Here is a 27,041-nt window from a genome sequence, read left to right on the forward strand (position 1 = left end):
GTACTTGAGTAGTATTTTTACAACATACTTTTTACTTTTACTCAAGTAAATATTTGGGTGACTACTCCTTACTTTTACTTGAGTAATAAATCTCTAAAGTAACAGTACTCTTACTTGAGTACAATTTCTGGCTACTCTACCCACCTCTGATTGTAGCTTTGTAAATATGTACCAAGGATGGATTTATTTTTCGCAACAAGTAGAATCGGTCTTCTTTGACCTTCAGCGCTTTCCGTAGTTGATGATAGCACCGACGCGGAAGTAGTTTAAGAATGGTGCCTGCTATGTTTCCTATCGTTTGAGGTCTTTAAAGTGTACTGTAAGACACATTCTGGCGTGACGGTCTAATAGACGTTTTTAATGTTGGACAGCTGCAAGTGGATTTAATGCGTTGTATTTTGGTAAACTATAAAAAGCCGTATGTTACTTATCGGTGTGCTTTCATCAAGCGAAAATGAAAGTTCGTTCGTCTGTCTTTGCCTCGTTGATTTTAATATTAGAAGTAGTTGGAGTTGCTGTCTTCCTGAGAGGATTCTTTCCTGTGCCCGTGAAGTCGTCTCTGTCGTCCAAGAGCAGGCTGGCAGACCTGCCTCTGGAGCCGCTGACAGGTGCGTTCACCCGGCGTTAGCCCGTGTAAGAAGTGCGTCTACTTATGGATGATATGTGCTCGCATTGCAGGCAGTCCACCCAACTCGTCTCGCATCCCGCAGCCCTTGTTTCAAAGGGTGGTTATCATGTTAGTCGATGCCCTGCGGGACGACTTCGTGCTCGGAGCTAATGGTCGCATGAATATGCCCTACACCAGACACCTGGTGGAGAAAGGATCAACACTTAGCTTTGTAGCAAAAGCTAGGCCCCCAACTGTCACCATGCCCAGGATCAAGGTAAACTATTATTACTTTTCACTAATATTCTCATAGCCTGCACACACTGGACTTGATTTGCATTCATTCAACTTGTACAAAGACATTCCTCGCCACGCTAAAGCACATTTATGTTCAAGTATACACTACTCACCTTAAGTTAAAGTTAACACACACTAGGTGTGGTGAAATTTGTCCTCTGCATTTGACCCATCACCCTTGTGCAAGTGCAAGAGTAAAACAACTTGCACTGAGCCTAGTCTAATAAATCCGCTACACCTCCCTGATACCGAAGTACATGTCAAACTAAAGGGGAACATTATCACCAGACCTATGTAAGCGTCAATATATACCTTGATGTTGCAGAAAAAAGACCATATATTTTTTTAACCGATTTCCGAACTCTAAATGGGTGAATTTTGGCGAATTAAACGCCTTTCTAATATTCGCTCTCGGAGCGATGACGTCACAACGTGACGTCACATCGGGAAGCAATCCGCCATTTTCTCAAATACCGAGTCAAATCAGCTCTGTTATTTTCCGTTTTTTCGACTATTTTCTGTACCTTGGAGACATCATGCCTCGTCGGTGTGTTGTCGGAGGGTGTAACAACACGAACACGGACGGATTCAAGTTGCACCAGTGGCCCAAAGATGCGAAAGTGGCAAGAAATTGGACGTTTGTTCCGCACACTTTACCGACAAAAGCTATGCTACGACAGAGATGGCAAGAATGGGTGGATATCCTGCGACACTCAAAGCAGATGCATTTCCAACGATAAAGTCAAAGAAATCTGCCGCCAGACCCCCATTGAATCTGCTGGAGTGTGTGAGCAATTCAGGGACAAAGGACCTCGGTAGCACGGCAAGCAATGGCGGCAGTTTGTTCCCGCAGACGAGCGAGCTAAACCCCCTGGATGTCTTGGCTCACACTGTCCCTTATGCCACCGAAGTTGATCAAGAGAAGATTATCGATCCTAGCTTCCCTGGCCTGCTGACATCAACTCCAAAACTGGACAGATCAGCTTTCAGGAAAAGAGCGCGGATGAGGGTATGTCTACAGAATATATTAATTGATGAAAATTGGGCTGTCTGCACTCTCAAAGTGCATGTTGTTGCCAAATGTATTTCATATGCTGTAAACCTAGTTCATAGTTGTTAGTTTCCTTTAATACCAAACAAACACATACCAATCGTTGGTTAGAAGGCGATCGCCGAATTCGTCCTCGCTTTCTCCCGTGTCGCTGGCTGTCGTGTCGTTTTCATCGGTTTCGCTTGCATACGGTTCAAACCGATATGGCTCAATAGCTTCAGTTTCTTCTTCAATTTCGTTTTCGCTTCCTGCCTCCACACTACAACCATCCGTTTCAATACATGCGTAATCTGTTGAATCGCTTAAGCCGCTGAAATCCGAGTCTGAATCCGAGCTAATGTCGCTATAGCTTGCTGTTCTATGCGCCATGTTTGTTTGAGTTGGCATCACTATGTGACGTCACAGGAAAATGGACGGGTGTATATAACGATGGTTAAAATCAGGCACTTTGAAGTTTTTTTAGGGATATTGCGTGATGGGTAAAATTTTGAAAAATAAAATAAGCCACTGGGGACTGATTTTTAATGGTTTTAACCCTTCTGAAATTGTGATAATGTTCCCCTTTAACCACAACACCAGGGGGAGCTCCACTAACCATGTTAACCCTGTAAGACCCGGACATAGAAATACATGAATAAAAAAATATTCAACCTGTCAGATGGTGTTGTAGGGGGCATTTGGGAATTAAAATGAAGTGTTGGCAAATTTTTCATATTTTGATAAGGTTTTATGGAACCGTTGTAACGATACAACGTTGGGTGAAAAGGGTAGCAACATTTTCCATAAGCCATTTGTATTCATTTTCTGAACAACATGTTTCACATGTTTTCACTTCAGTCAAACAACTAAGGGTTCATTTGAATGCTTATTGCTCATCACCTTGACTCAGAACACTGTAAAATAATAATTATAATAACAACATTACTCATTTTTATGAACAGTCAATTTTATTTGAATCAATGAAAAACACACATTTTCAGGAACTTCTAGGGTGGTCTATGCTGTATATACAAGTTGGCTTTGCGTATGATTTTGGTAATTTGTCATGTGTACAACACTGTTGGTGTGATCAAGTTCTGCATTGTTCTTCTGGCAACCAGCATGCATGTGCTGACTATGTTCACTTGCAGTGAAAGTCCAGGAAACAGTTCTTGCTGTCCGAGAAGCAGAGACGCACTTCACACTTGTGGCATTGTGTGTTGGTGTACCCAGTAGGGCAATGCCTGCAGCGGCCTCTCGTTGTCTTCTTGGGTAAATGCCCAATCTGATCGTGGCGTACATCCACTGGCAGGTGTCCACACGATTTCTTGTATGGGGTGCTGGTTGGAGCCGAGGATGGTCTCTTGTCAGTGACCGGGCTGCTTGTGACTGGGCTGCCATTGCCTGAAGGTCGTCCTCTCTTTGGAGTGACTGTGTCCACCAGAATGAGAGCGGATGCCATCTGTGCTTGGAACCTTCGCAGGTTAAGCTCAGGTTTCTTCTTGAGAGCTTGGCAGTCGCGCTTGAAGAGGAGCCAGGCGTGGACCACAGCAAGTGTGATGGTGTGCCAGAAGATGTACAGGTACCAGCGGCGGGATTTGATGCGGAACTTGTATTTTGCAGTGAACGAGTCCAGCAAATCAACACCTCCCATGTACTCATTGTAGTTACCCACAATGTACGGCCTTTCAACTTCAATGTAGGTCTTGTTGGCTTTGTCCCAGCGTTGAATCTTCTGCACAGGTTCCGTTCCAGCAAAGTCTGACGGCCCTGTTGTCAAACCATTTGACAGCAGAGATGTTGTGGTTCGCCTCCACTCTGTGGTCGAAGGTTCCTCTCCCTTTCTTCTTCAAGCTCTTGTCATCTTCAAGGTTGCAATTGGGGATGCGGACTTGCCTTGCTGTACCCACATAATGGATGCCAAGCCCAAGGAGATTCTCGATCAGTGGGATTGATGTGAAGTAGTTGTCTGCATAGATCTTGTAGTTTTGGCCCGCCGGCAGAGTTGAAGCAAGCTTCATCACGACATCACCTGACAAGCCAAGTTCAGATTTGGCTCGGACTCCATTGTTGCTCCCTTGGTAGACATCAAAGTCACACATCATGCCAGAGATTCCAGTTCTCACCCATACCTTGAAGCCCCATGGGTGTGGTTTGCCCCGCATGTATTGTTTGATGCTGCTGTATCTTCCTTTGAAAGCAATCATCATCTCATCCACTGAGTTGTGCTCTTCTGGGACCACCTTCAGGCACTTCTCTCTGAATGAATCAAGCCATGGTCTGATTTTCCAGAGTTTATCCTTCTCCATCTCAGACACTGTCAAGTTGTTGACTAGATGTAAGGATATCAACAGAGCCTGGAATCTGTTGCGGGACATCACATCAGCAACAGGGGGGTACCGTAAATCTGTCTCCCAGTACATGCGACTTCCTGGCATCTGTACGAGGCCCATCTTCAAATACATGCCTATCATCTTCTCCATTTCCTTTGCACTAGTGTTTAGAGGTGTCCCCTTTGTTTGATGGCTGTATTCATTCGTCTGTGATGCCAGAGACTGAATCATGTCTGTGGACACAAACTGACGGAAGTATTCCAGTGGTGTGCGTAGTGTGGTCACGTCTTCAGTCAGAGGTGGACCAAAAAAGTCTGTATTGGGCCTGGTGAAATCTTTTTTCTGCCAGCGATATCTGTCACGGTGCTTGGCATGGGGCTTGGAAGATGTGGCCAGTTGGGGCTCAATGTCTTCAAATATGCATAGTTTAGTTTAGCCTTCTGCCTAACTAAATGTTTTTTTTTTACTTTTAGTTTGCAATATTAAAGTGCAAATGTGCACAGACAGAAGGAATAAGTGTGTGTAAATTAAAATATATTGTAAATTCCTGACAAAACATATCTATTTAGACTACACAGTATCCTGGTAGGTAAACTAGTCACAAGGGAATATTTGCTACCACATTGACCCATGGTTGTACATATACAACCAATATAAAACATCATCTAAATCATATTTTTTGGAGGTATTTCACAATAATAACATAGGTACATGTTCTAGACATTATAAAGATCACAGTAAAAAATATTAGATGCATTCTACTTACATTGATTTGATCAATTCGGTCCAGTAAAGAAAAGGGTTGTCACTCTGCGAAGATTTTTAAGTTGTGTGAGATTCTATAGCCTGTGGGCGGTCCTTAAATACAGATTTCAAATGTAAAATCATTGTTAGACTGAACAATAGACCCTAATGACTATGTTAATGTGGTGGGGGGGGGGGGGGGGGGGCACAATGAAAAAACTTTTAACCCTTTTTTAAATAAAATAAAAATGTTGTAAATATATCACTGTGGGTCTTAGAGGGTTAAACCCAGATTCCGATCTAACAAAGGTCTTAACTCATTCTCTTTCTATGCCACATCTATGTGGAATGCGCTCCCAACAGGTATAAAAGAAAGGGCATCTCTATCCTCCTTCAATACCGCAATAAAAGTACACCTCCAGGCAACTTCAACCCTAAACTAACACCCTCCCCGGATTGTTTATAATCAAATGTAAACAATCAAATGTAGATACTTTTCTTATGCCTTCTGATCTCTCTCTCTCTCTATGTCCACTACTTGCTGTTCATATCCTACCAAGTCAGACCTACACTGTTTCAATATCCATTTCTCTGTTCTCAATTGTTGATGACTGATAACAACCAAACCTAACACCCCCCGCACCCCTCCACACCCCGAATTGTAAATAATGTAAATAATTCAATGTATACACCCTGATGATTATCTTGTGTGATGACTGTATTATGATGATAGTATGGTATATATGATAGTATATATCTGTATCATGAATCAATTTAAGTGGACCCCGACTTAAACAAGTTGAAAAACTTATTCGGGTGTTACCATTTAGTGGTCAATTTTACGGGATATGTACTTCACTGTGCAACCTACTAATAAAAGTCTCAATCAATCAATCAATGCACGCCCTGGGAGGTGAGGGGAGCAGTGAGCAGCAGCGTGGGAATCATTTGGTGATTTAACCCCCAATTCCAACCCTTGATGCTGAGTACCAAGCAGAGAGGTAATGGGTCCCATTTTTTGTAGTCTTTGTAGGACTCGGCCGGGGTTTGAACTCACAACCTCCCAGTCTCAGGGTGGACACTCTAACCACAAGGCCACTGAGCCTAAAAAAAACCTAATTTCTTAATGGCAGTTTGTCACCTTCCTGTATGATACAAGTTAACAAAAAATATTTTTTATTAATCCCAAGAGAAATTAAAGATGGTGGCCATTGTGTGGCTCTGGCATTTAAATTGTCATTTCTAGGGGTGCTCAATAAATATCAGACAGATAATTATGGAGCCAATATGATAAATAATAACAGCTTCTATGTTAGCTGCCTCTCTTTGTTTATAATGTATATTTTCTGCTGGATCTACTCTCTATTTTATGCTGCCCTTTTTTTTTCTTTTTCTGCAGCTGTAATATTCTACATGGTAATTGGAATGTGTTATATATTGTATATATTATATAGAAATATAATATAATAAAATAATTTATCAGTATATATTATATACTGTATATATAATATGTAAATATTATGTATATGTTATATTTTATATTGCTACTATGCAGTGGCGGGCCCGTGCGTTTCACACCTTGGCCTTCAGTGATGTCCGACTTCAATAATTACCTCTCAAAATACCATCATTTGTCACCACATGACCATTGCTGGAGAAATACTATACAGAAACACATGTACGCACTACTGCGCATTGTACAAAACAGGTTATTTTCTGGCGTATTTAAAAATCAATAAACCCGCATTAGCAATTAAAACATATCTTATGTGGTACTGTCAAACTTTAAAATGCAAAAAACTTATTAAAGGTGAAAAAATAAAGAAATAAAATATCTGAACTCACATTTCATCGCCGGGATAGCAGAGCGAGCTTTCGGGGTTGGCCTGCATCATCTCACAAGATGTAGTTTCTCTTTAAATATTCTTCTTGAAATAACCTTGCAAATATATGTGTTGTCTTGTCTAATCATAAAAGATGCAGACGAGGCGTGTTGGCTGAGTTCTTAAAGTTTACTCCACAGCGTGCTCATCAAAAACATTCAGCTGCCGGCATGTCTACATTCAACAACCTAAACGAGGCTATTGCGCATGCTCTTCACTACTGTGGCATGTTTAGTAATGGAGTTCTTATGTTACCTGGCTCATAACATCACTATATATCTGCCTTAGGCCATCTAGAAGGCCTTACTGACAACAACTCGTGATTTGATTGGGTATCGCAACTGTCTGTCAAACGTTTGTGTCCATTCACTTCCAGTGCACAGACGCCTGCATTATTGATTCTGAAGGCTTCTGGCAGATTTGGTACAGCATGGCAACATAAGCGAGCTGAATTCTGATTGGATAAAAACTCTATAACCTAAAAACAACAGCGCTGGAAGGAGCATAATATGACATGAAGAGAATATTAATACTTTTAGATATTTAGAGAAAGTAAATAAAAAATTACTTTTATCTTTAATGATGATCATGATTTCTGGTTATGTTAGGCCAGCAGAGAAGGCCTTGCTGGTCCTGACGGCACACCACTGCTAGTATGGTACATTTTTAGTCTACTTTATACCTGCATTATCCTTTCCATCCTTACCCTTTCCATTCTTTGTAACTAAGCTACTGTGTGGAACATTTTCCCTTGTGGATAAATAAAGTGTGTCTAAGTCGTAAGCCTAAGTCTAAACTGATAACATTAAAACAATAGATTTTAAAAATTTACCTGAGGTGTCTCGATCTGATATTGATATTGGTCCGATATCAACACAGATTATATGGGCGTTTGTCTAAAAATCCTAAATCTCTGATACAAATGCAGTCATGTGGTGTGTTTACTTGTGCCAAAAATCTAAATGTCCTCCAAAATGCACACAAAGTTGGTCTTTTCTTGTATTTAAGTGAAGTCGTGGTCGGCTATAGGCTACTAGGAGCTAAGCTAAGCAAACAGTAACACACAAGCTAGACATGCAATAAGTGTATTTAAGTGAACAATATTGCAGTGTAAAACATGACATTTGGCAATATACAACAACATAAAAATTATAGTTGCATATTATTTACACATTAAGAGTGTCCAAGGCAGAAACATTAAAAAGTATCCAGTAACAAACATGTCGGCATCATTCAACTTACTATGTCTTGAGCTTAACTTGAAGAATTATTGTGACCACGAAATGTCACCAGAACAAGTGCAACTTCCCCTAAATAAAAAGACAGCATAAGTTCATTTCGGACAGTTAATAATAAATAGGTTATTGTTTTTCATAACTACCTCTTTGAGTAATGTGTCCTTATCAGCCACATGAAACACCAGCATTGCTACAACATTGTTTTAAAACCCTATGAAGACGCTTGTGTTGCTAAAGAAGCTTCCCCAAAGTATTTTTCTTGCAGTATTTAAAAACCCTGTTTCCATATGAGTTGGGAAATTGTGTTAGATGTAAATATAAACGGAATACAATGATTTGCAAATCCTTTTCAACCCATATTCAATTGAATGCACTACAAAGACAAGATATTTGATGTTCAAACTCATAAACTTTTTTTTTTTTTGCAAATAATTAACTTAGAATTTCATGGCTGCAACACGTGCCAAAGTAGTTGGGAAAGGGCATGTTCACCACTGTGTTACATGGCCTTTCCTTTTAACAACACTCAGTAAACGTTTGGGAACTGAGGAGACACATTTTTTAAGCTTCTCAGGTGGAATTCTTTCCCATTCTTGCTTGATGTACAGCTTAAGTTGTTCAACAGTCCGGGGGTCTTCGTTGTGGTATTTTAGGCTTCATAATGCGCCACACATTTTCAATGGGAGACAAGTCTAGACTACAGGCAGGCCAGTCTAGTACCCGCAATCTTTTACTATGAAGCCACGTTGATGTAACAAGTGGCTTGGCATTGTCTTGCTGAAATAAGCAGGGGCGTCCATGGTAACGTTGCTTGGATGGCAACATATGTTGCTCCAAAACCTGTATGTACCTTTCAGCATTAATGTCTTGGGCACTAATACACCCCCATACCATCACAGATGCTGGCTTTTCAACTTTGCACCTATAACAATCCGGATGGTTCTTTTCCTCTTTGGTCCGGAGGACACGACGTCCACAGTTTCCAAAAACAATTTGAAATGTGGACTCGTCAGACCACAGAACACTTTTCCACTTTGTATCAGTCCATCTTAGATGAGCTCAGGCCCAGCGAAGCAGACGGCATTTCTGGGTGTTGTTGATAAACGGTTTTCGCCTAGCATAGGAGAGTTTTAACTTGCACTTACAGATGTAGCGACCAACTGTAAAGTTAAAGTACCAATGATTGTCACACACACACTAGGTGTGGCGAGATTATTCTCTGCATTTGACCCATCACCCTTGATCACCCCCTGGGAGGTGAGGGGAGCAGTGGGCAGCAGCGGTGGCCGCGCCCGGGAATCATTTTGGTGATTTAACCCCCAATTCCAACCCTTGATGCTGAGTGCCAAGCAGGGAGGTAATGGGTCCCATTTTTATAGTCTTTGGTATGACTCGGCCGGGGTTTGAACTCACAACCTACCGATCTCAGGGCGGACACTCTAACCACTAGGCCACTGAGTAGGTAGTTACTGACAGTGGGTTTCTGAAGTGTTCCTGAGCCCATGTGGTGATATCCTTTACACACTGATGTCGCTTATTGATGCAGTACAGCCTGAGGGATCGAAGGTCACGGGCTTAGCTGCTTACGTGCAGTGATTTCTCCAGATTCTCTTAACCCTTTGATGATATTACGGACTGTGGATGGTGAAATCCCTAAATTCCTTGCAATAGTTGGTCAGCATGTTTAGTTATTCTTCTACCTGCAGTGATTTTCATGGGAAAATCTCTCAAAATTAATTAGGCTAGCCAGTTTAGATCTTATGATAAGAGTTTTCACATAGGTTTAGAGGGCATGCAATGTAATCGCTCCCCTTCACTTACATTTGGGGTGCACACGCAATCGCTCCTCCACAGTAGGCCATGTGGACACGAACACGGAGAGTTTCAAAAACACATATTTGGGGTTAAAACGATCTCCATCCACACAAGTGTAGTTTCAAAACTGTCTGTCTACACACAAACCCATACACATGCTGTCATGCACATTTTGTCCAATCAGAAGCCTGAAAAAAGCAGCAATATCTGACTTGGTGGCATTACACCTCCTATTGTGTTTATTTTGATATACTTTAGACGTACAAAACCAGCTTGCATGTACACAGAGCCCTGGGAACATTATTAAAGAGCAAATGCACGCCTGTGCTGCTTATAACGTGTTCAGCAACATAGTGATGTATTACATGTGCAGTGAAGTGTACATTATTTCTAAAATCGGCACGCACGAATGAGCCAAGTAAACCATATTGCATGTTTAAGTGTCTATGTAAAGCGCACAGACGTGTGTGTACCGCTGCAGAGCCCTCGTGGAATTATAAAACATTTAATCATGGATATGGTGATATGGTACATGTGTAATGAAGTGTGTATTGTCTTTAACATCAGTGCACACTATACAAGGAGGACGCTACATCATGTTTTTTTTAGTTGCTTGGTCGCTTTTTATGTGCGTGCACGGTCGCGCCCGGCTCCTTCTACAAAAATGGAAGCAAAACACATAAGTTAACTTCATGATTTTTCGTTAAACAAGGACTAAAAACATAAGATAATGTTGCACCTTTCTTATGACACAGAGCAAAAAGTATTTCTTGTCAAAGTTGTCCCATCAGCTGGTGTTTCGACAGCGATCGTATCCAAAACATGCATTTTTTTAATTAATATTGAGTGAAAATAGCAGCATGTTTACGTTCAAACATACAGTAAGTCATCTTACAGTGTGTTTAAAAGGCAGCAAGGCAGTGTTGTTGAGATTGGAAATGACAGCGCACAACCGTGACGTCATCACAAGTCTCAGTTTGTGCAGTGTACACGCATATGCTTAGCAAAGCGTTTTGGAACTCTACACTTTGGCCAGCGTTTGTAAAAGTCTGCGTTTTTAAAGACAAAGGTATGTGTGTGGACAAGAGTCCAAAACGCAGAGATAAGTATGCATTTATTAAGTATCTGTGTTCGTGTGGACATGGCCTTACTTTCACAGATTTTACACTGGGAAGAAATGAAAATAATTCTAATTAATCCGCACTCAAAATCAAGTCAGTTTAATGAATGTGATTGCTCCGCTGCACATGATCCTGAGATACAGATCTAGGCCATGTCCACACGAACACAGAGAGTTTCAAAAACACATATTTGGGGTTAAAACAATCTCCATCCACACAAGTGTAGTTTCAAAACTGTCTATGTCTACACACAAACACATACACATGCTGTCATGCACATTTTGTCCAATCAGAATCCTTGAAAAGCAGCAATATCTGACTTGGTGGCATCACACCTCTGTTATTATAATGTTTATTTTGATATACTATATGTACAATGACTTGTACATTATCTTTAAAACCAGCCTGCACTTACACAGAGCCCGGCAACATTATAAATATTTTTTTAAGTGCCTAAAGCGCACATACGCACCTGTGCTGCTGAAACCCAACACTCATGAAATTATAACTTGTTTAATCAGCAACATGGTGATATATGACAGGTGCAGTGAAGTGTACTAAACCCTCTTATCAGTCATCTCCATTCTTTGTCTCGATGGTCGGGGACAGGGCTGCTAGTTTACACAGACGGGGTGCACTGACAACCTGGCTAGTTGCAACCCACCAGTGAGAAGAACTGCAAAGTAACAAGAATTAAAAGGAAAAAAAGATGGTTTGCAAAGCCAAATGTCTGGTGTGGGAATATTTCAGTTTCAACCAGAATGAGGAAGATGAGCTTGTTAACACAAACAAACGAGCCAGTAAGCACAATAAACACAACCAAATAGACTACCCGACCCAGTTTTTCTCACTGGGGAAAAAACTGCATTTCAAGATGTTCAATATTTATTGAAGTGCAGTTTTCGCTAACTGAGATTAACAGTTAATTTTAGTTTTGTTTTTTTACCTTTTTAGGATCGTTAAAAGTTCTTGACCTTCCATTTACAATGGAAAAATAATATTACAGTAATAATTAATAAAAGTGTATTGCTTTTGAAGGGATTATTTGCATTATTATTATTACTACTACTACTATTATTATATATAATTACATTAGCGCTTAATTTGGTCTCAAAAAAATGCTGACAAAAAATGCTGACAATGATATTGTTTAGCGGCAATAAATGTCGGACAATATGGAACTACTTAAAATAGAATGGGGATGTAACGAAATGAAAACTTCATCTCACAGTTAGTTTGACCAAAATTCTAGCAGTGATGTTTTTTATCACGGTATTGTTGAAGATACATCTACCACTAAGAGAGCACAGCCTGTAGGTTCAATGTGCATAATTAACTAGCATAGTTGCTCAACCAGCAATGATTTTATAGAAGTTTAGATTGGGGTTTAACGTTTGTATTATGGAAACAGATCAATATATACTGTGTGTATTGTTTCTCCAGAAAATGAGACGTATTATGGTGAGTTTTCAAATTGCAATCATTAATCACGGTTTTGTGATAAATAAAATTAAGAACCGTAACACTAAACTGCGGTTTATCATCATAGCAGTAATTGCACCACACTTATACAGTATAGGGGAATTTGATAAATGTAAACAAACTGTCAGAAATGTGATCCAGGTTTATTCCGGTAAACTGTTTATCGTTCAATTCCTTGTTGTTGGCAATATTTGCATTTAGCAGCCATGACAGACACCACCTACCGATGTTGTAGTACATTTGTGTCCACTTTTGTGCTTAGAATCATGATTTACCGCTTTGCCATGAGTGATTAAAAAGTGACATCACGACCTCAGTGGCGTTTGGCAGTGTCTCTGTGTAATTAGTTGAGGTTCAGAAAAGGCTTGTTAATGGGGTCACTGAGGATCTGGGGGAGGGATGAGCCAAGAGGGCAGACAGATGTTCTGCCGTAATCTGTGCACGACAGAATTTGTTGACAACTAAACGAGGCAACGCTCATTTAATTAAATATCACTTCTCAAAAAATAGCTACACCTTTTAAAATAATTTTGAATATGCAGACACAAGAATTGTTGTCCATTTAGTGCAGGGGTGTCCGACGTTTAGCCAAGAGGGCATTTTCAGCCTCCTTTTGTTTTGGTCCTTGGCATTTTCAAAGAATCTAATTAATTCATTTTTAATGAGAATTATAAAGAATAATAAAGAAATTAGATATCACACGATTAACTTCGTCAGCTAAAACACAAAGCTAAAATGAAGTTGCTATTTTCAGATTATATTGGATTGCTTTTAGCATCTTAATGCACAAAATGTATCAAAGTAACCCACCCGCTCCTCGCATTCTGGGCCTTAAAGAGGAACTGCACTTTTTTGGGACGTTTACTTATCATTCACAATCATTATGAAAGACGTGACGACAGATGGACTTTTTTTTATGCATTCTAACTTGTAAATGAAAGTGATCATGTTTAAAAAAAAAAAAAAAGCGAATGTCGTGATGTGTTTTTGAAATGAATGCGCTGCGTGTGCTTAAAATGATCAAAATACGTAAATATGAAATGTTATTATAAATATGCTCATTACTACATTACATATATACTAACATCATATATATAAAACCTCAATGGAGGTGTTTGGATGTTTTTTCAAGCAAACTTTTTAAACTATTGTAAGCAAACTTTTGATTGCATCTTTAAAATTCAAAAAAATTGAATTAAAATAAAAACATCCGTCGCCCTGTCTTTCATAATGATCGTGAAAGATAGGCACAATTCCCCCCCAAAATTGCAGTTCCCCTTTAAGGTCAAGCCTTCCAAGTTCTTCCACACCAAACCCATCTTAGCAACAAGCCTTTATGGACCTTACTTTGTGCACTCAGTCAGGCTGGTACAAAAGAGAGACTTGACCAGAATGTTCACAAAGATGTGTCACTTTTTTAAAATCGATTACGAAATAGATTCCTGATATAGCATTATTGATTGATTGATATGAGAAGGAATTACAGCACTGAAATGTGGTGTGTCATCTGCAGGTGGCAGCACACACCCACTGCTAGCACACATTGCCCAGAGGAACTGCATTGCAGCCTATTTGACAGATGTCAATAAACCTAAATCGTAGGACTGGACGATGATGGCAAAAATAATAATCAGGATTATTTTGATTAATATTGTAATCACGATTAATCATTCATTTGAAAACATGGGTATTGTACCACCAAAACTCAACTTTAAATATTGTTAAAAAAAAACAAAAAAACTGTATGTAAATTAGTAACAAATCTACCACAAGTAAAATAACAATAATAGCAATAACAATATATTTAAATAACGATAGCAATATAAAAACAATACACTTCAGTTGTTTCTGTTTTAATTGCTTTTAATTCCACGTTTTACCTTTTGTACTTATTTTACCCCTATAGAGTGTGTGCTTATTGTGTAAAATAAAATGTAAAAAAATGTTTGCTAATGAAATGCTAAAATCTTGACATTTATTTGTGCAATACATCTTTGGACAATTTCGACCAATATTTAGGTCAAAGCATAATACTTTTGTAAAGGTATCAGTAAGTGCTTTAAGTACATTATGCTTGTGTAAGGTACCTTTATTTTGTTAGCGCAGTCAGACCGGATGTGGCGCTCCGTGCTATTATTGTGCCGGGGGAAGTGTGTTGTGCTTCCTTAAAAGCTACCATCCATCCATCCATTTTCTACCGCTTGTCCCTTTTGGGGTCGCGGGGGGAGCTGGAGCCTATCCCAGCTGCACTCAGGCGGAAGGCGGGTACATATATATTATATTTAATTATTATCTACCCAGGTTGTGCGAGTTTGAGGCATTTGATTTAGAGCAGGCCTGTCAAACTCTGTTTCATTGAGGGCCACATCAGTTATTGCTACCCTCAGAGGGCGGCGTGTAACAGTAAATGTATAAAGTATGAATATAAATGTATAATTGACTCATGACATTTTTACAAAATTGCCTGTGAATTTGATGGATGACTTACTTTTAAATCATAAGTCAAGCAAATATTTAATCTTTTTTTTTTTGTTTGTCAAAATGGAAAGAATGAATACATTTTCTTAGAAACATAAAGTACTTTATTGACACACATTATTTCCAGGTCCTTTGCGGGCAATATAAATTGATATGGCATGACAGATCTGGCCCTAGGGCCTTGAGTTTGACACCTGTGATTGAGAAGAAGTAAACGTAATGATGTTTTCTTAGGAGAACCAGCGAAAGGATCATTAGCGTGGCCAGAGGAGCGCAGTGAGGTAGGGTTCCTGATGAAAGTGATAAAGGTTGCAAATCTGCTCTATAGGCGTGCATGTGAGTGTGAATGCTTGTCCCGCCTGTACCCTGCCTCTCACTCTAAGTCAGCTGGAGTAGGCTTCAGCTCACCTGTGCCCCTAATGAGGACAAGCTGTATAGAACATGGATAGATAGATAGATAGATAGATGCTGTGAACTGATTATTGTTGTGTGAGCTGCATGAGTTTAATAGTAAACTAGGTGTCTTAAAGGCCTACTGAAATGCGATTTTCTTATTTAGACGGGGATAGCAGGTCCATTCTATGTGTCATACTTGATCATTTCGCGATATTGCCATATTTTTGCTGAAAGGATTTAGTAGAGAACATCGACGATAAAGTTCGCAACTTTTGGTCGCTGATAAAAAAAAGCCTTGACTGTACCGGAAGTAGCAGACGTCACAGGTTGTGGAGCTCCTCACATCTGCACATTGTTTACAATCATGGCCACCAGCAGCGAGAGCTATTCGGACCGAGAAAGCGACGATTTCCCCATTAGTTTAAGCGAGGATGAAAGATTTGTGTTTGAGGAAAGTCAGAGTGAAGGACTAGCGGGCAGTGGGAGCGATTCAGATAAGCAAAATGTAGTGAGAGGCGGGTGGGACCTGATATTCAGCTGGGAATGACTAAAACAGTAAATAAACACAAGACATATATATACTCTATTAGCCACAACACAACCAGGCTTATATTTAATATGCCACAAATTAATCCCGCATACCAAACACCTCCCCCCTCCCGTCCATATAACCCGCCAATACAACTCAAACACCTGCACAACACACTCAATCCCACAGCCCAAAGTACCGTTCACCTCCCCAAAGTTCATACAGCACATATATTTCCCCAAAGTCCCCAAAGTAACGTACGTGACATGCACATAGCGGCACGCACGTACGGGCAAGCGATCAAATGTTTGGAAGCCGCAGCTGCATGCGTACTCACGGTACCGCGTCTGCATATCCAACTCAAAGTCCTCCTGGTAAGAGTCTCCGTTGTCCCAGTTCTCCACAGGCCAATGGTAAAGCTTGACTGTCATCTTCCGGGAATGTAAACAATGAAACACCGGCTGTGTTTGTGTTGTTGCTGCAGTCGGCCTCAATACACCGCTTCCCACCTACAGCTTTCTTCTTTGCTGTCTCCATTGTTCATTGAACAAATTGCAAAAGATTCACCAACACAGATGTCCAGAATACTGTGGAATTTTACGATGAAAACAGACGTCTTATTAGCTGGCCACCATGCTGTCCCAAAATGTCCTCTACAATCTGTGACGTCACGCGCTGACGTCATCATACCGAGACGTTTTCAGCAGGATATTTCGCGCGAAATTTAAAATTGCACTTTAGTAAGCTAACCAGGCCGTATTGGCATGTGTTGCAATGTTAAGATTTCATCATTGATATATAAACTATCAGACTGCGTGGTCGGTAGTAGTGGGTTTCAGTAGGCCTTTAACTAATGAGGGAAATCGCAAATATATGCTAGTCCAAACATTTTCAAACAGTATTAGCGATATTTCCTTGGCATGGCGACAGTGTGGTCTTGTCTTCTTGTCGGTGGTTAACTAACATAAAACATTATTCTATGTTTTGGCACCTGTTTGGCTCACGGTGACAGCATAAGCGCGTGTGCTCCACTGATATTGTACGTGACATTCAATGGCACATGGCGAGCAGAGACACACTTTGGGACAGCTAATTAGCATGTTGATGAGCTACCAGTAGAGTCCATTCAGCCAGCGTCACAATATACTGGATTTGGCAATTGCATAGAGGGATTTTAAAATGTTCATTTTTACAGACTTTTCCCCACACTTAAAAGGGGCTGTTTGCAACATGAACACAAATGCCTAGAGGGAACCAACTTTCCAATGTATTTTACACAGTATATCCCGCCCTCTCACAGCTTCTCGTACGTAATGATGTAAATACGTACGTGCGTAACACATGCACGCTCATTAGCATTAGATATCGTTAGCTTATAACAGAGGATAATCTCATCACACCTAGTTTGTGTGTGACAATCATTGGTACTTTAACTTTAACTTTTTTCACTTTGTAATTGTGAAAAATATAGACAATTGTCAAACAAATATGTTATGTTAAACCACAAATGGTAACATAAGCAAGCAGGTGGTGTTCTTGTTAATTTTTTTGCTTTGAAAAATGTCACTGTGAGGAAGTTGCAACTTTAATGAGCTGTCGACCTCTTAAATAGCTACTCCTGCATTTTGGACTTTTCTATATGTTTACTCCAAATTTCACAAATATTTGAATTGGTTTAAGCCATATAGTCTAAGTGTAAGCATAGCTTTGGACTTGTGAGACAGTCTGTACTTTTAAGGGCAGGTTTATTTCAACACAGAGATGGAATATCTAAAAGAAAATCTATATGTAAAAAAGATAGATGTGTTTGCATACATATTTGATCCCATAATCATGAAACATTCTGACTCCATAGACAGTCCTCTCGCTTTAAGAAAGTACTCTTAATCTCAACTTGTTACATGTATAAAATATACATGGCCACAGAATACATCATTTAAACAAAGAACCTTCTAAGGGATTTTAGGAAACATTGGAGATTTTAGAACTGCACATGGCAGTAATTGGCTACAAGACCATTGGCAAGAAGCAGAGTAAGAAGGAAACAGCTGTTGCTACAATTATTAGAAAAAGGAAGAAACACCAAAGACTGTCAATCACCCTTGGTCTCGAGCTCAACGCAATATTTCATCTGATGGGGTGTCAATCATTATAATGAGGAGCTTATCCATCCGTCCATCCGTTTTCGAGCAATTGTCCCTTTTAGGGTCGCGAGGGCGCTGGAGCCTATACCAGCTGCACTCGGGCGGCCTGAACAAGTCGTCACCTCATCGCAGGGCCAACACAGATAGACAACACTCACATTCACACACTCGGGCCAAGTGTTGCAAATGAACCTATCCCCAGGTGCATGTCTTATGAGGTGGGAGGAAGCCGGAGTACCCGGAGGGAACCCACGCAGTCACAGGGAGATCAGAAAGAGACCGTGCTAGGAATCGAGCCTAGGACCTTGTTGAAAGTGAAGAAAAGCATAGGTAACCGATTGATGGATTCAAATCCTGCAGCATCTGTAAAGTCCCCCTGCTCAAGAAGACACATGTCCAAGCCTGCCTAAAATTTGCTAATGAACACCTGAATGATTCAGAGAATAAATGGGAGAAGGTCATTAGGTCAGATGAGATCCAAATGAAGCTCTTTGGAATCAGTTTGACTCATGGTGTTTGGAGGAAGAGGAATTCAGACAATGACCCCCAAGAACACTATCCCCATTGTCAAGCATGGGAGCGCATAAGTATCGTCAAGCATAAGTAAGCATTGTGGTTTAAGGGTGTTTCTCTTCTAATGGGACCAGTCAACTTCCCTGCACCGTGTCTCTAGAAGAAGCACGAGGAGGTCATAGAGACCTAGGGCATCATGTACAGAGAGTTGCATGGCTTTCCTACTAAATATGGACGTACAATCAAATATCGAAAATGGTGTACGCAAGTAAAAATGAAAGTGCGCACAATCAAATCCAAGCACATTTCTTTTTTACATCGCAATCTACTTGGAATCATCCGCAGATGTGGGCTTGGCACGCCCAGATCACGCCCCCTTATACATATGCAAATCATATTGAAGATAGCCACGTGCTTGAGCTTTGCATGTTCTGACTAACTAACTAACTGACAAGAACTAAACCAAGGCAATATATATATATATATATATATATATATATATATATATATATATATATATATATATATATATATATATATATATATATATGTGTGGGAAAAAAAATCACAAGACTACTTCATCTCTACAGGCCTGTTTCATGAGGGGTTCCCTCAATCATCAGGAGATTTTAATGGGAGCATTCACATACCATGGTTTATATAGGGCACAGAGTGGGTGGGTACAGGCTGGCGTAGGGGCGTGGTGATTGGCTCATGTGTTACCTAGGAGGTGTTTCCGTCTATGGCGGCATGCTGATACAATTTTGCTGCACTTGTTGAGGGATGACAGGTCTGGACGGTATATAATAAACAGTTTCTCTTTCAAGCATAGGTTGCATCTTTTATTACCACTATTGTAAGGTGTGCTGGATGCAAGAATTTGCCATGTTATTGAATATTCAACATTATTGTCTTTGAGGTCCCAAATGTGTTTGCTGAGTTCTGTGGTATTCCGCTGGTTTTGGTTCCTGAAAGAAGCCTTGTGATTGTTCCATCTGGTTTTAAACTCTCCCTCGGTTAATCCTACATATGTGTCGGATGTGTTAATGTCCTTGCGTGTTACCTTAGATTGGTAAACAACTGATGTTTGTAAGCACCCACCGTTGAGAGGGCAATCAGGTTTCTTGCGGCAGTTGCAGCCTTTGTTGGTTTTGGGGTCGCTCTGTCCGGGGGCCGACGGCTCATTTGCAATTGTTTTGTTGTGGTTTGAGATAATTTGTCGTATATTGTTCATACAGCTGTAGCTCAATTTAATGTTGTTCTTGTTGAATACTTTTCTTAGGGTGTTGCCTTTGGGGAAGTGTTTGTCAATCAGACTGAGGAATTTGTGGCCAATGTTAGTTGAGACGCTTTTGCTGTATGGGGGGTTGTACCAGATGATGTTGTTTCATTTTCTGTTCTTTTTTGGTTGGTTTCCTGGCGTGGGTTCATAGGTGAGGGTGAAATTGTATCCGCTTTCATCAAGGGCTTTTTGGTATGGGGGGGTTGCTTGGTCAAATTCAGCTTTGCTAGATGACAGCATCGATAGCCTTTTATTAATTCCGGTAGGTATTCTTTTCGTGGTGGTGGGTGGGTGGTTGCTGTCATGGTGCACGTATTGGAGTGTTGTGTTGGATTTCGTGAATGGTTGGTAGCTGTTATTTCTCAGGTTGAAAGTGACGTCAAGGGAGTTGACGGTTTGCTTGTTGGCTTCAATCGTGATCCGTAGGCCGTTCTCTTTGAAAATTTGGCATATGCGCTTCTTGGTATTCTCGCTGCTCCTTGGCGAGGCGCGACACACTGCCAGTCCGTCATCATGGTAAATACCAAGGTTCAGGTTGAGGCTAGCAAGCTGGGAGAGGAGGAAACTCCCAACGAGTTCACACGTTTCTGCTCCGTCAAAACTTCCCATAGTGACGTCAAATGTTGAGTTGTTCTTTTTTTGCCATGGTGTATGTACTGTTGTGGATGAGTATGGAGTTTTTTGCGTGGATGATGATGTTTCTTTCGTTGCCTGTGATTGAGTCGTAGTCTGAGGCGAAGTCTAGTGCTTGAGTCAGTAGGTCTTGCGTGATGGAAGGGTAAAATTCTTCGATATCGAAGGAGATAAAGTTGTGCTGTTGTTTGTCTTGGATGTTGTTGAACCATTTGATTACTGCTGCTGTATTTCTCCATTGGTTGAGTGGTGTTTTGTCCTTGATTTTTGTGTTGACTCTGTCCAGGATTATTTTGCTGATTTTTCCTATTTCAGATTTAGTTGGGTTTATTAGTCGGCATGTTGGGTTATTTGCGAAGTTGGGTTTGTGGTCCTTCAATGTGATGAAGGCTTCCTTGTTGGCTGTGGCGTCCACCCTGTCCTCAATGTCCAGTTCAGTCGCGATCCTTTTATTTTCCAGGTGGATGTTCTGTAAAGTGTTGGGTTGTGCTTTTTTGTATGATTTGGTGATGCTTCTGTCCAGTGTATCAGCATGCCGCCATAGACGGAAACACCTCCTAGGTAACACATGAGCCAATCACCACGCCCCTACGCCAGCCTGTACCCACCCACTCTGTGCCCTATATAAACCATGGTATGTGAATGCTCCCATTAAAATCTCCTGATGATTGAGGGAACCCCTCATGAAACAGGCCTGTAGAGATGAAGTAGTCTTGTGATTTTTTTTTCCCACACATACATATATTGCGCTCTACTACGGTATCGAGCACTATTTTTTGGATAACCTTATTAAGACATATATATATATATATATATATATATATATATATATATATATATATATATATATTTTGTCCTGTCAGGAAGAAAGTGAAGAAGAAAATAGATGTGCATGCCCAAAACTGACTCAGAGAAAATAATGCTGCTCTACATGTAAAAAGATAGTCGCTCCAATGAATCGTAAAACTTTAGAAGAAGTGGATGACTGATTACCCCAATGTAAAATAATTGTTGTAACTTAACATAAAATGTGTTCATACGTTAGCATGCGGCACAAAATAACAGCAGGTGCGACACAAAATCAATGAAAGAATGAATGAATGAGGCATTTTTACACGGAAACATGGTTCACACACGGAGGCATATTTGGCTCCCATCTTAAAAGTTTGTAAATCATAAAGCTCGCAAATAGAGGGGTTTATAATTCGAGGTTGCAGTCTATAAGCGCTCTGATACAAGCAATCCTCAACGTCTTCCAATAAGCACGCAACGTTGGTCAATTCTTAGATTTTAGTGAAAGTATTTACCAAAGGTGTGATGAGGTGGCGACTTGTCCAGGGCTCCAGCACCCACCACAACCCCGAACGGGACAAGCGGTAGAAAATGGATGGATGGAAACATGGCAGGCTATAGGCTACTTGGACTTAGCAGCTAGATAACAGCTAATCACACAAGCTAGACATACATAGTGTCTTGAATGGACGGCGTGGCGCAGTGGGAGAGTGGCCGTGCGCAACCCGAGGGTCCCTTGTTCAATCCCCACCTAGTACCAACCTCGTCATGTCCGTTGTGTCCTGAGCAAGACACTTCACCCTTGCTCCTGATGGGTGCTGGTTAGCGCCTTGCATGGCAGCTCCCTCCATCAGTGTGTGAATGTGTGTGTGAATGGGTAAATGTGGAAGTAGTGTCAAAGCGCTTTGAGTACCTTAAAAGGTAGAAAAGCGCTATACAAGTATACAAGTACAACCCATTTGAATTGAACAATATTGCAATCTAAAATACTGCATTGTTGATATAAACAAGTATCAAATAATTATAGTTGCGAATTCCTTACACATAAGTCTCCAATGCAAAGACGTATTAGAAAGTATCCAGTAACAAACGTGTCCGCATCATTCAACTTGCTGCGTCATTAATGAATTATTCTGGCCATTAGGTGTTGCCAAAGAACAAAATACCCCTCCACTTCACTTAAAGACAACATAAATGAATTCCAGATGGTTAATGATGAATAAGTTAGTGTTTTTCATTTCCACTAATGTTCTCTGATTAATTTTACTTAATCAAACCGTTACTAACATTCCTCACTACAAATTATTAAAAGTATGTTTGATGCATGCTAATTTATGGTCAACATTTTTTCTCAACAAAATAGTTGTGAATATTTAACGGCTTGTAGAGGACACACAGATAGTTAAGTTGTGGTAAAGGTAAAAGAGAAAGGAATGTTCCCAACCTCAGCCCGCAGAGAGAAACATGACGACTATAACACATACTGTACAATACAAGGCCATATACAAGCAACAACAGAGCCACAACCCTTGGTGCTGTGACAGGTCTGTGACATAACAGTTCCCATGATATACAGCAGTATGCTGGGGAACAAAAACGTAACAGCTGAGACATCAGAGAATGTAAAGGTTTTTTAAGAAGTCCTCTCTGGGGGAAAAACCCATCAGTGGGACATGCTGACAACCAAAAAATTGTCACTTTTTTATCACAGCTTGGATTTTCAATACCTCTGAGTAGCTCAGACTGTGCTAAAGGCCACTCGAGGGGTTTAAATAGTATTCGCAATCTCATGTTTTTCTTAGCACGCAGGCTTTGTATTGCTCCCAGGACAATGAATTGGCTCTTGTGTTTCACATGATTTTGTTTGTGGCAACAAGAGTGTGTTTGTATAATGGGAATTTGTTTTGTTTTCATGATGCAAAATAAAGGAAACAGCTCAGTTTTTTTTTTTTTTATCAGTCTCTTTACCCACTACTGATATGAATAAAACATAATCTTTTTGTCCTACCCATTAGTCCCAATGACCTGTAATTACTGTGCTGTACATGATGAAACACTATGGTAACGTCATCAATAAACATTCTCTTTGTGTCAAACATCCCTCCTCAGGCTCTGACCACTGGCAGTATTCCAGGCTTCATTGATGTGGTGATGAATTTAAATTCTCCGGCTTTGTTGGAAGACAATATTATCTGGCAAGCCAAAACAGCGGGGAAAAAAATGATCTTTTATGGCGATGACACATGGATACGCCTCTTTCCCAAACACTTCATGGAGTATGACGGCACAACCTCCTTCTTTGTGTCCGACTACACTGAGGTAAGTTTCTCAATCGCTGAACTGATTGTACTACAGTGTTACACGCTTATGTTGACTCAACAAGTCCACATTGTTCTTTATTCCTAAAGTTGACAGACCTATACAAGGTCGGCTCATTTGTTGACATAAGTGTAGTTTCTTTAAAAAGTGGTATGCTTATATCGACATGTGTTGCAGTATTGGCAACTTCAATATCGCTAAACAGTCTGAAACCGCAACAGCAACATACCTGTAACTACTGAATTAAAACATGTCCCGATCCGATAATGATATTGTTTATTGGTCCGATACCACCCAAAGTATTGGATTATATCGACTTGTATTTAAAATATTCGATATAAGCACTCCGATACAAGCAGTCCTGCAGCGTGTTTACTTGTGCAAAGCTGGACAGCCAGTTAACATGTAAATGTCCTCCAAAGCGCACAAAGGGTGTGTCTTTTCTTGTATTTTAGTCAAGTCGTTTACAAAAGGTAAACATGCTATGCTATAGGCTACATGCGCTAGCACAGGGGTCGGCAACCTGCGGCTCTTTGATCACTCTGATGCGGCTCAGCTGCATACTTGCCGACCCTCCCGATTTTCCCGGGAGATTTTCGGATTTCGGTGCCTCTCGCAGAAAACTCCCGGGATTAATATTCTCCGATTTTCACCCTAACAATAATAATAAGGGCGTGCCATGATGGTACAGCATTTAGCGCCCTCTACAATCTGTACAAACAGCGTGCCAGCCCAGCTTTTTTTTTAATGCATCGACTACTTGAACACGCAATGTATACTTGGTCAACAGCCACACAGGTTACACTGACGGTGGCCATATAAAACAACTTTAAGACTCTTACTAATAATGCGCCACACTTTGAACCAAAACCAAACAAGAATGACAAACACATTTCGGGAGAACATCTGCACCTTAACACAACATAAACACAACAGAACAAATACCCAGAATCCCATGCAGCCCTAACTCTTCCGGGCTACATTATACACCCCTGCTACCACCAAACCCCGCCCCCACCCCAACCCTGCTCCCCCACACATCAACCCCCACCCTCCCCCCCTCCGTGCGTCGGTTGAGGTGGGCGGAGTTTGGTAGTGGGGGTGTATAATGTAGCCCGGAAGAGTTAGGGCTGCATGGGATTCTGAGTATTTGTTCTGTTGTGTTTATGTTGTGTTACGGTGCAGATGTTCTCCCGAAATGTGTTTGTCATTCTTGTTTGGTGTGGGTTCACAGTGTGGCGCATTATTAGTAAGAGTGTTAAAGTTTTTTATACCGCCACCGTCAGTGTAACCTGTGTGGTTGTTGACCAAGTATGCCTTGCTGTCACTTACGTGAGCAAGCAGAAGCTCCATACAACGTGTGGCTGGGTCGGCACGCTGGTTGTAGTGGGCGCTAAATGCTGTACCATCACGTCACGTTCGAGAGAATAGTTGCCCTGAAATTCGTAGTCTGCCGGAAAAATCGGGAGGGTTGACAAGTATGACGCTGTCAAGCGCCATTCATATAAAACTCGCGGGCCGCACTAACATTCAATTTTCATATTAAGGTGTGGGCCGCGTGTCTGAGACACTTGGTTTATACATAGCACAAAGCAAAAAAAACTTTGTATGCAGTGTTATTTAATTTTAAATTTCAAAAGATTTTTGTGGCTCCCATTGTTTTCTTTAATTTGTGAAACTGGTCAAAATGGCTCTTTGAGTGGTAAAGGTGGCCGACCCCTGCACTAGCAAATACACAACAGCTAAGCACACAAGCTAGACATATGCAATAAATGTCCTTATTGGAATAACATTGCAGTTAAAACAGCGCATTTGTCAATATAAACAAGTGTCAAATAATTATAGTTGCGTATTACTTACAGATACAAAGTCTCCAATGCAGAAGTATAGTAAAAGTACTGAGTAACCAAAGTGTCCGCATCATTCAACTTACGGTGTGTCATGAGCGCAACTGAATAATTTATTGTGGCCAGTTTTGAAAAAACAATTACTAATCAACTTCAACTTGAATATAATAGAAGTCTATTCTTTGTGTTTTTCATACCTACTATTTTCTTTGTGTGCCTAATTTCGCTTGATCAAGCCCTTTCTAACATTCCACTCTACAAAATAATAACAGTATAAATGATTTGTGCTGATATCGAATCGGGTCAATTTCAGTATCGGCCAATACTCAAGGCTCCAATATTGGTATTGTATCGGTAGTGAAAAGTTGTATGGGGACACCCCTAAAACATGCACACAGTGACTTCCTGTTCAGTGCAAAGTAAGTTTCAAAATCATAGCATAGCATAATTAACCTGCTTCTATAGGCAGTATTAACATAACGATATGCACCCATTTATTCGATTGTTTGCCTCTAAAATAAAGATTTGTTCTAGTGTTGTTGTAGCAACACAACACAATCAATATTTAAAAAATATATGAAAAGAAAAATTCTGTAATAAAAAAATGCACAAATTAAGAAAACAAGGCCAACATACTGCCATAGGCTTAAAAATGCTTATTGGCCGGTCTCTTGTGTCTTTGGCAAAATTCAAAATGAATAAATAATGAATGTACAAGCAACTGCTGTTTTTGGTTTTGATTTCAGTCGACAACCGCTTCTGTCAACATCAGTAAGCCAGTTTAAGGGGCATCCGTCCACATGAACAGTTTCCTTTACTCTGAATTAGACTAAAAGAAAGTGTTTCATTAGAATAAGGAGTTTTTATATTTAAAAAAAATACATTTTATAAATGTTTGTTGTTTTAAACAAAAGATCACTTTTTTTTGTGTTCATAGCAACTTTAAAAATTGGGTAGACCTGTTTGCAGCTTGAGTGTTCCGGATTCGATTCCAGCTTCCGCCATTTTAGTCACGGGAAGACACTACCTTGCTCCCAGTGGCACCAACACTGGTGTATGAATTTGAAGGACTCCCTTGAAAAATAGATCTTTAATCTCAATGGGACTTTCCTGGGTAAATTAAGGTATAAAAAAAACCTAACTCTGCCAGGTCTTATTTCCCAATAGTAAAAAAGTACTAAATCCAAACGGTGATTCAGATCACCGCCAAAATGTGATAACTTGTTTCTTACATTAAACTGAGACCGTCCGCAGTGCCTCCAACGCCGCCCCTGGTTTTTATGCTGAACACGGCGGATCTAAGAGAGCAAACCCCGAAAAAACTACTGTCGTGCTCCAGTCGTCCCACGTTAAAACTATCCCACGCACATAGCATCTGCTAAGTTAAAGTCCTATGGCGACCGGTGAGAGGCGATAGGGGCAGGATTATTGTGATCTGGGAGTCCCTAGTCTCAAACCAACACAGGAGGCAGCAAATGTCTGATTTCAACTGGAACAGACGAGTGGTTCGGCAGCTATCTCTGCAACAGAGCAGCGACTGAGGTGTTAGGTTGAGAGC

General features: G+C 40.5%; 1 protein-coding gene across 2 annotated transcripts in view; it reads left to right on the plus strand.

The window, feature by feature from the left end:
* The first annotated feature begins 242 nt into the window (after positions 1-242).
* The window catches only part of pigg (phosphatidylinositol glycan anchor biosynthesis class G (EMM blood group)), a 134,498-nt gene continuing 107,699 nt past the window's right edge, over positions 243-27,041 (plus strand). For both annotated transcript variants that reach the window (XM_061929798.1, XM_061929797.2), the window contains exons 1-3: positions 243-608; positions 679-884; positions 23,427-23,636. In XM_061929798.1, coding sequence (XP_061785782.1) covers positions 455-608; positions 679-884; positions 23,427-23,636 — 570 coding nt within the window. In that variant the 5' untranslated portion in view covers positions 243-454. The remainder of the gene's footprint in view (positions 609-678; positions 885-23,426; positions 23,637-27,041) is intronic.

This window comes from Nerophis lumbriciformis, linkage group LG34, assembly GCF_033978685.3.
Source record: "Nerophis lumbriciformis linkage group LG34, RoL_Nlum_v2.1, whole genome shotgun sequence".
NCBI lineage: Eukaryota > Metazoa > Chordata > Actinopteri > Syngnathiformes > Syngnathidae > Nerophis > Nerophis lumbriciformis.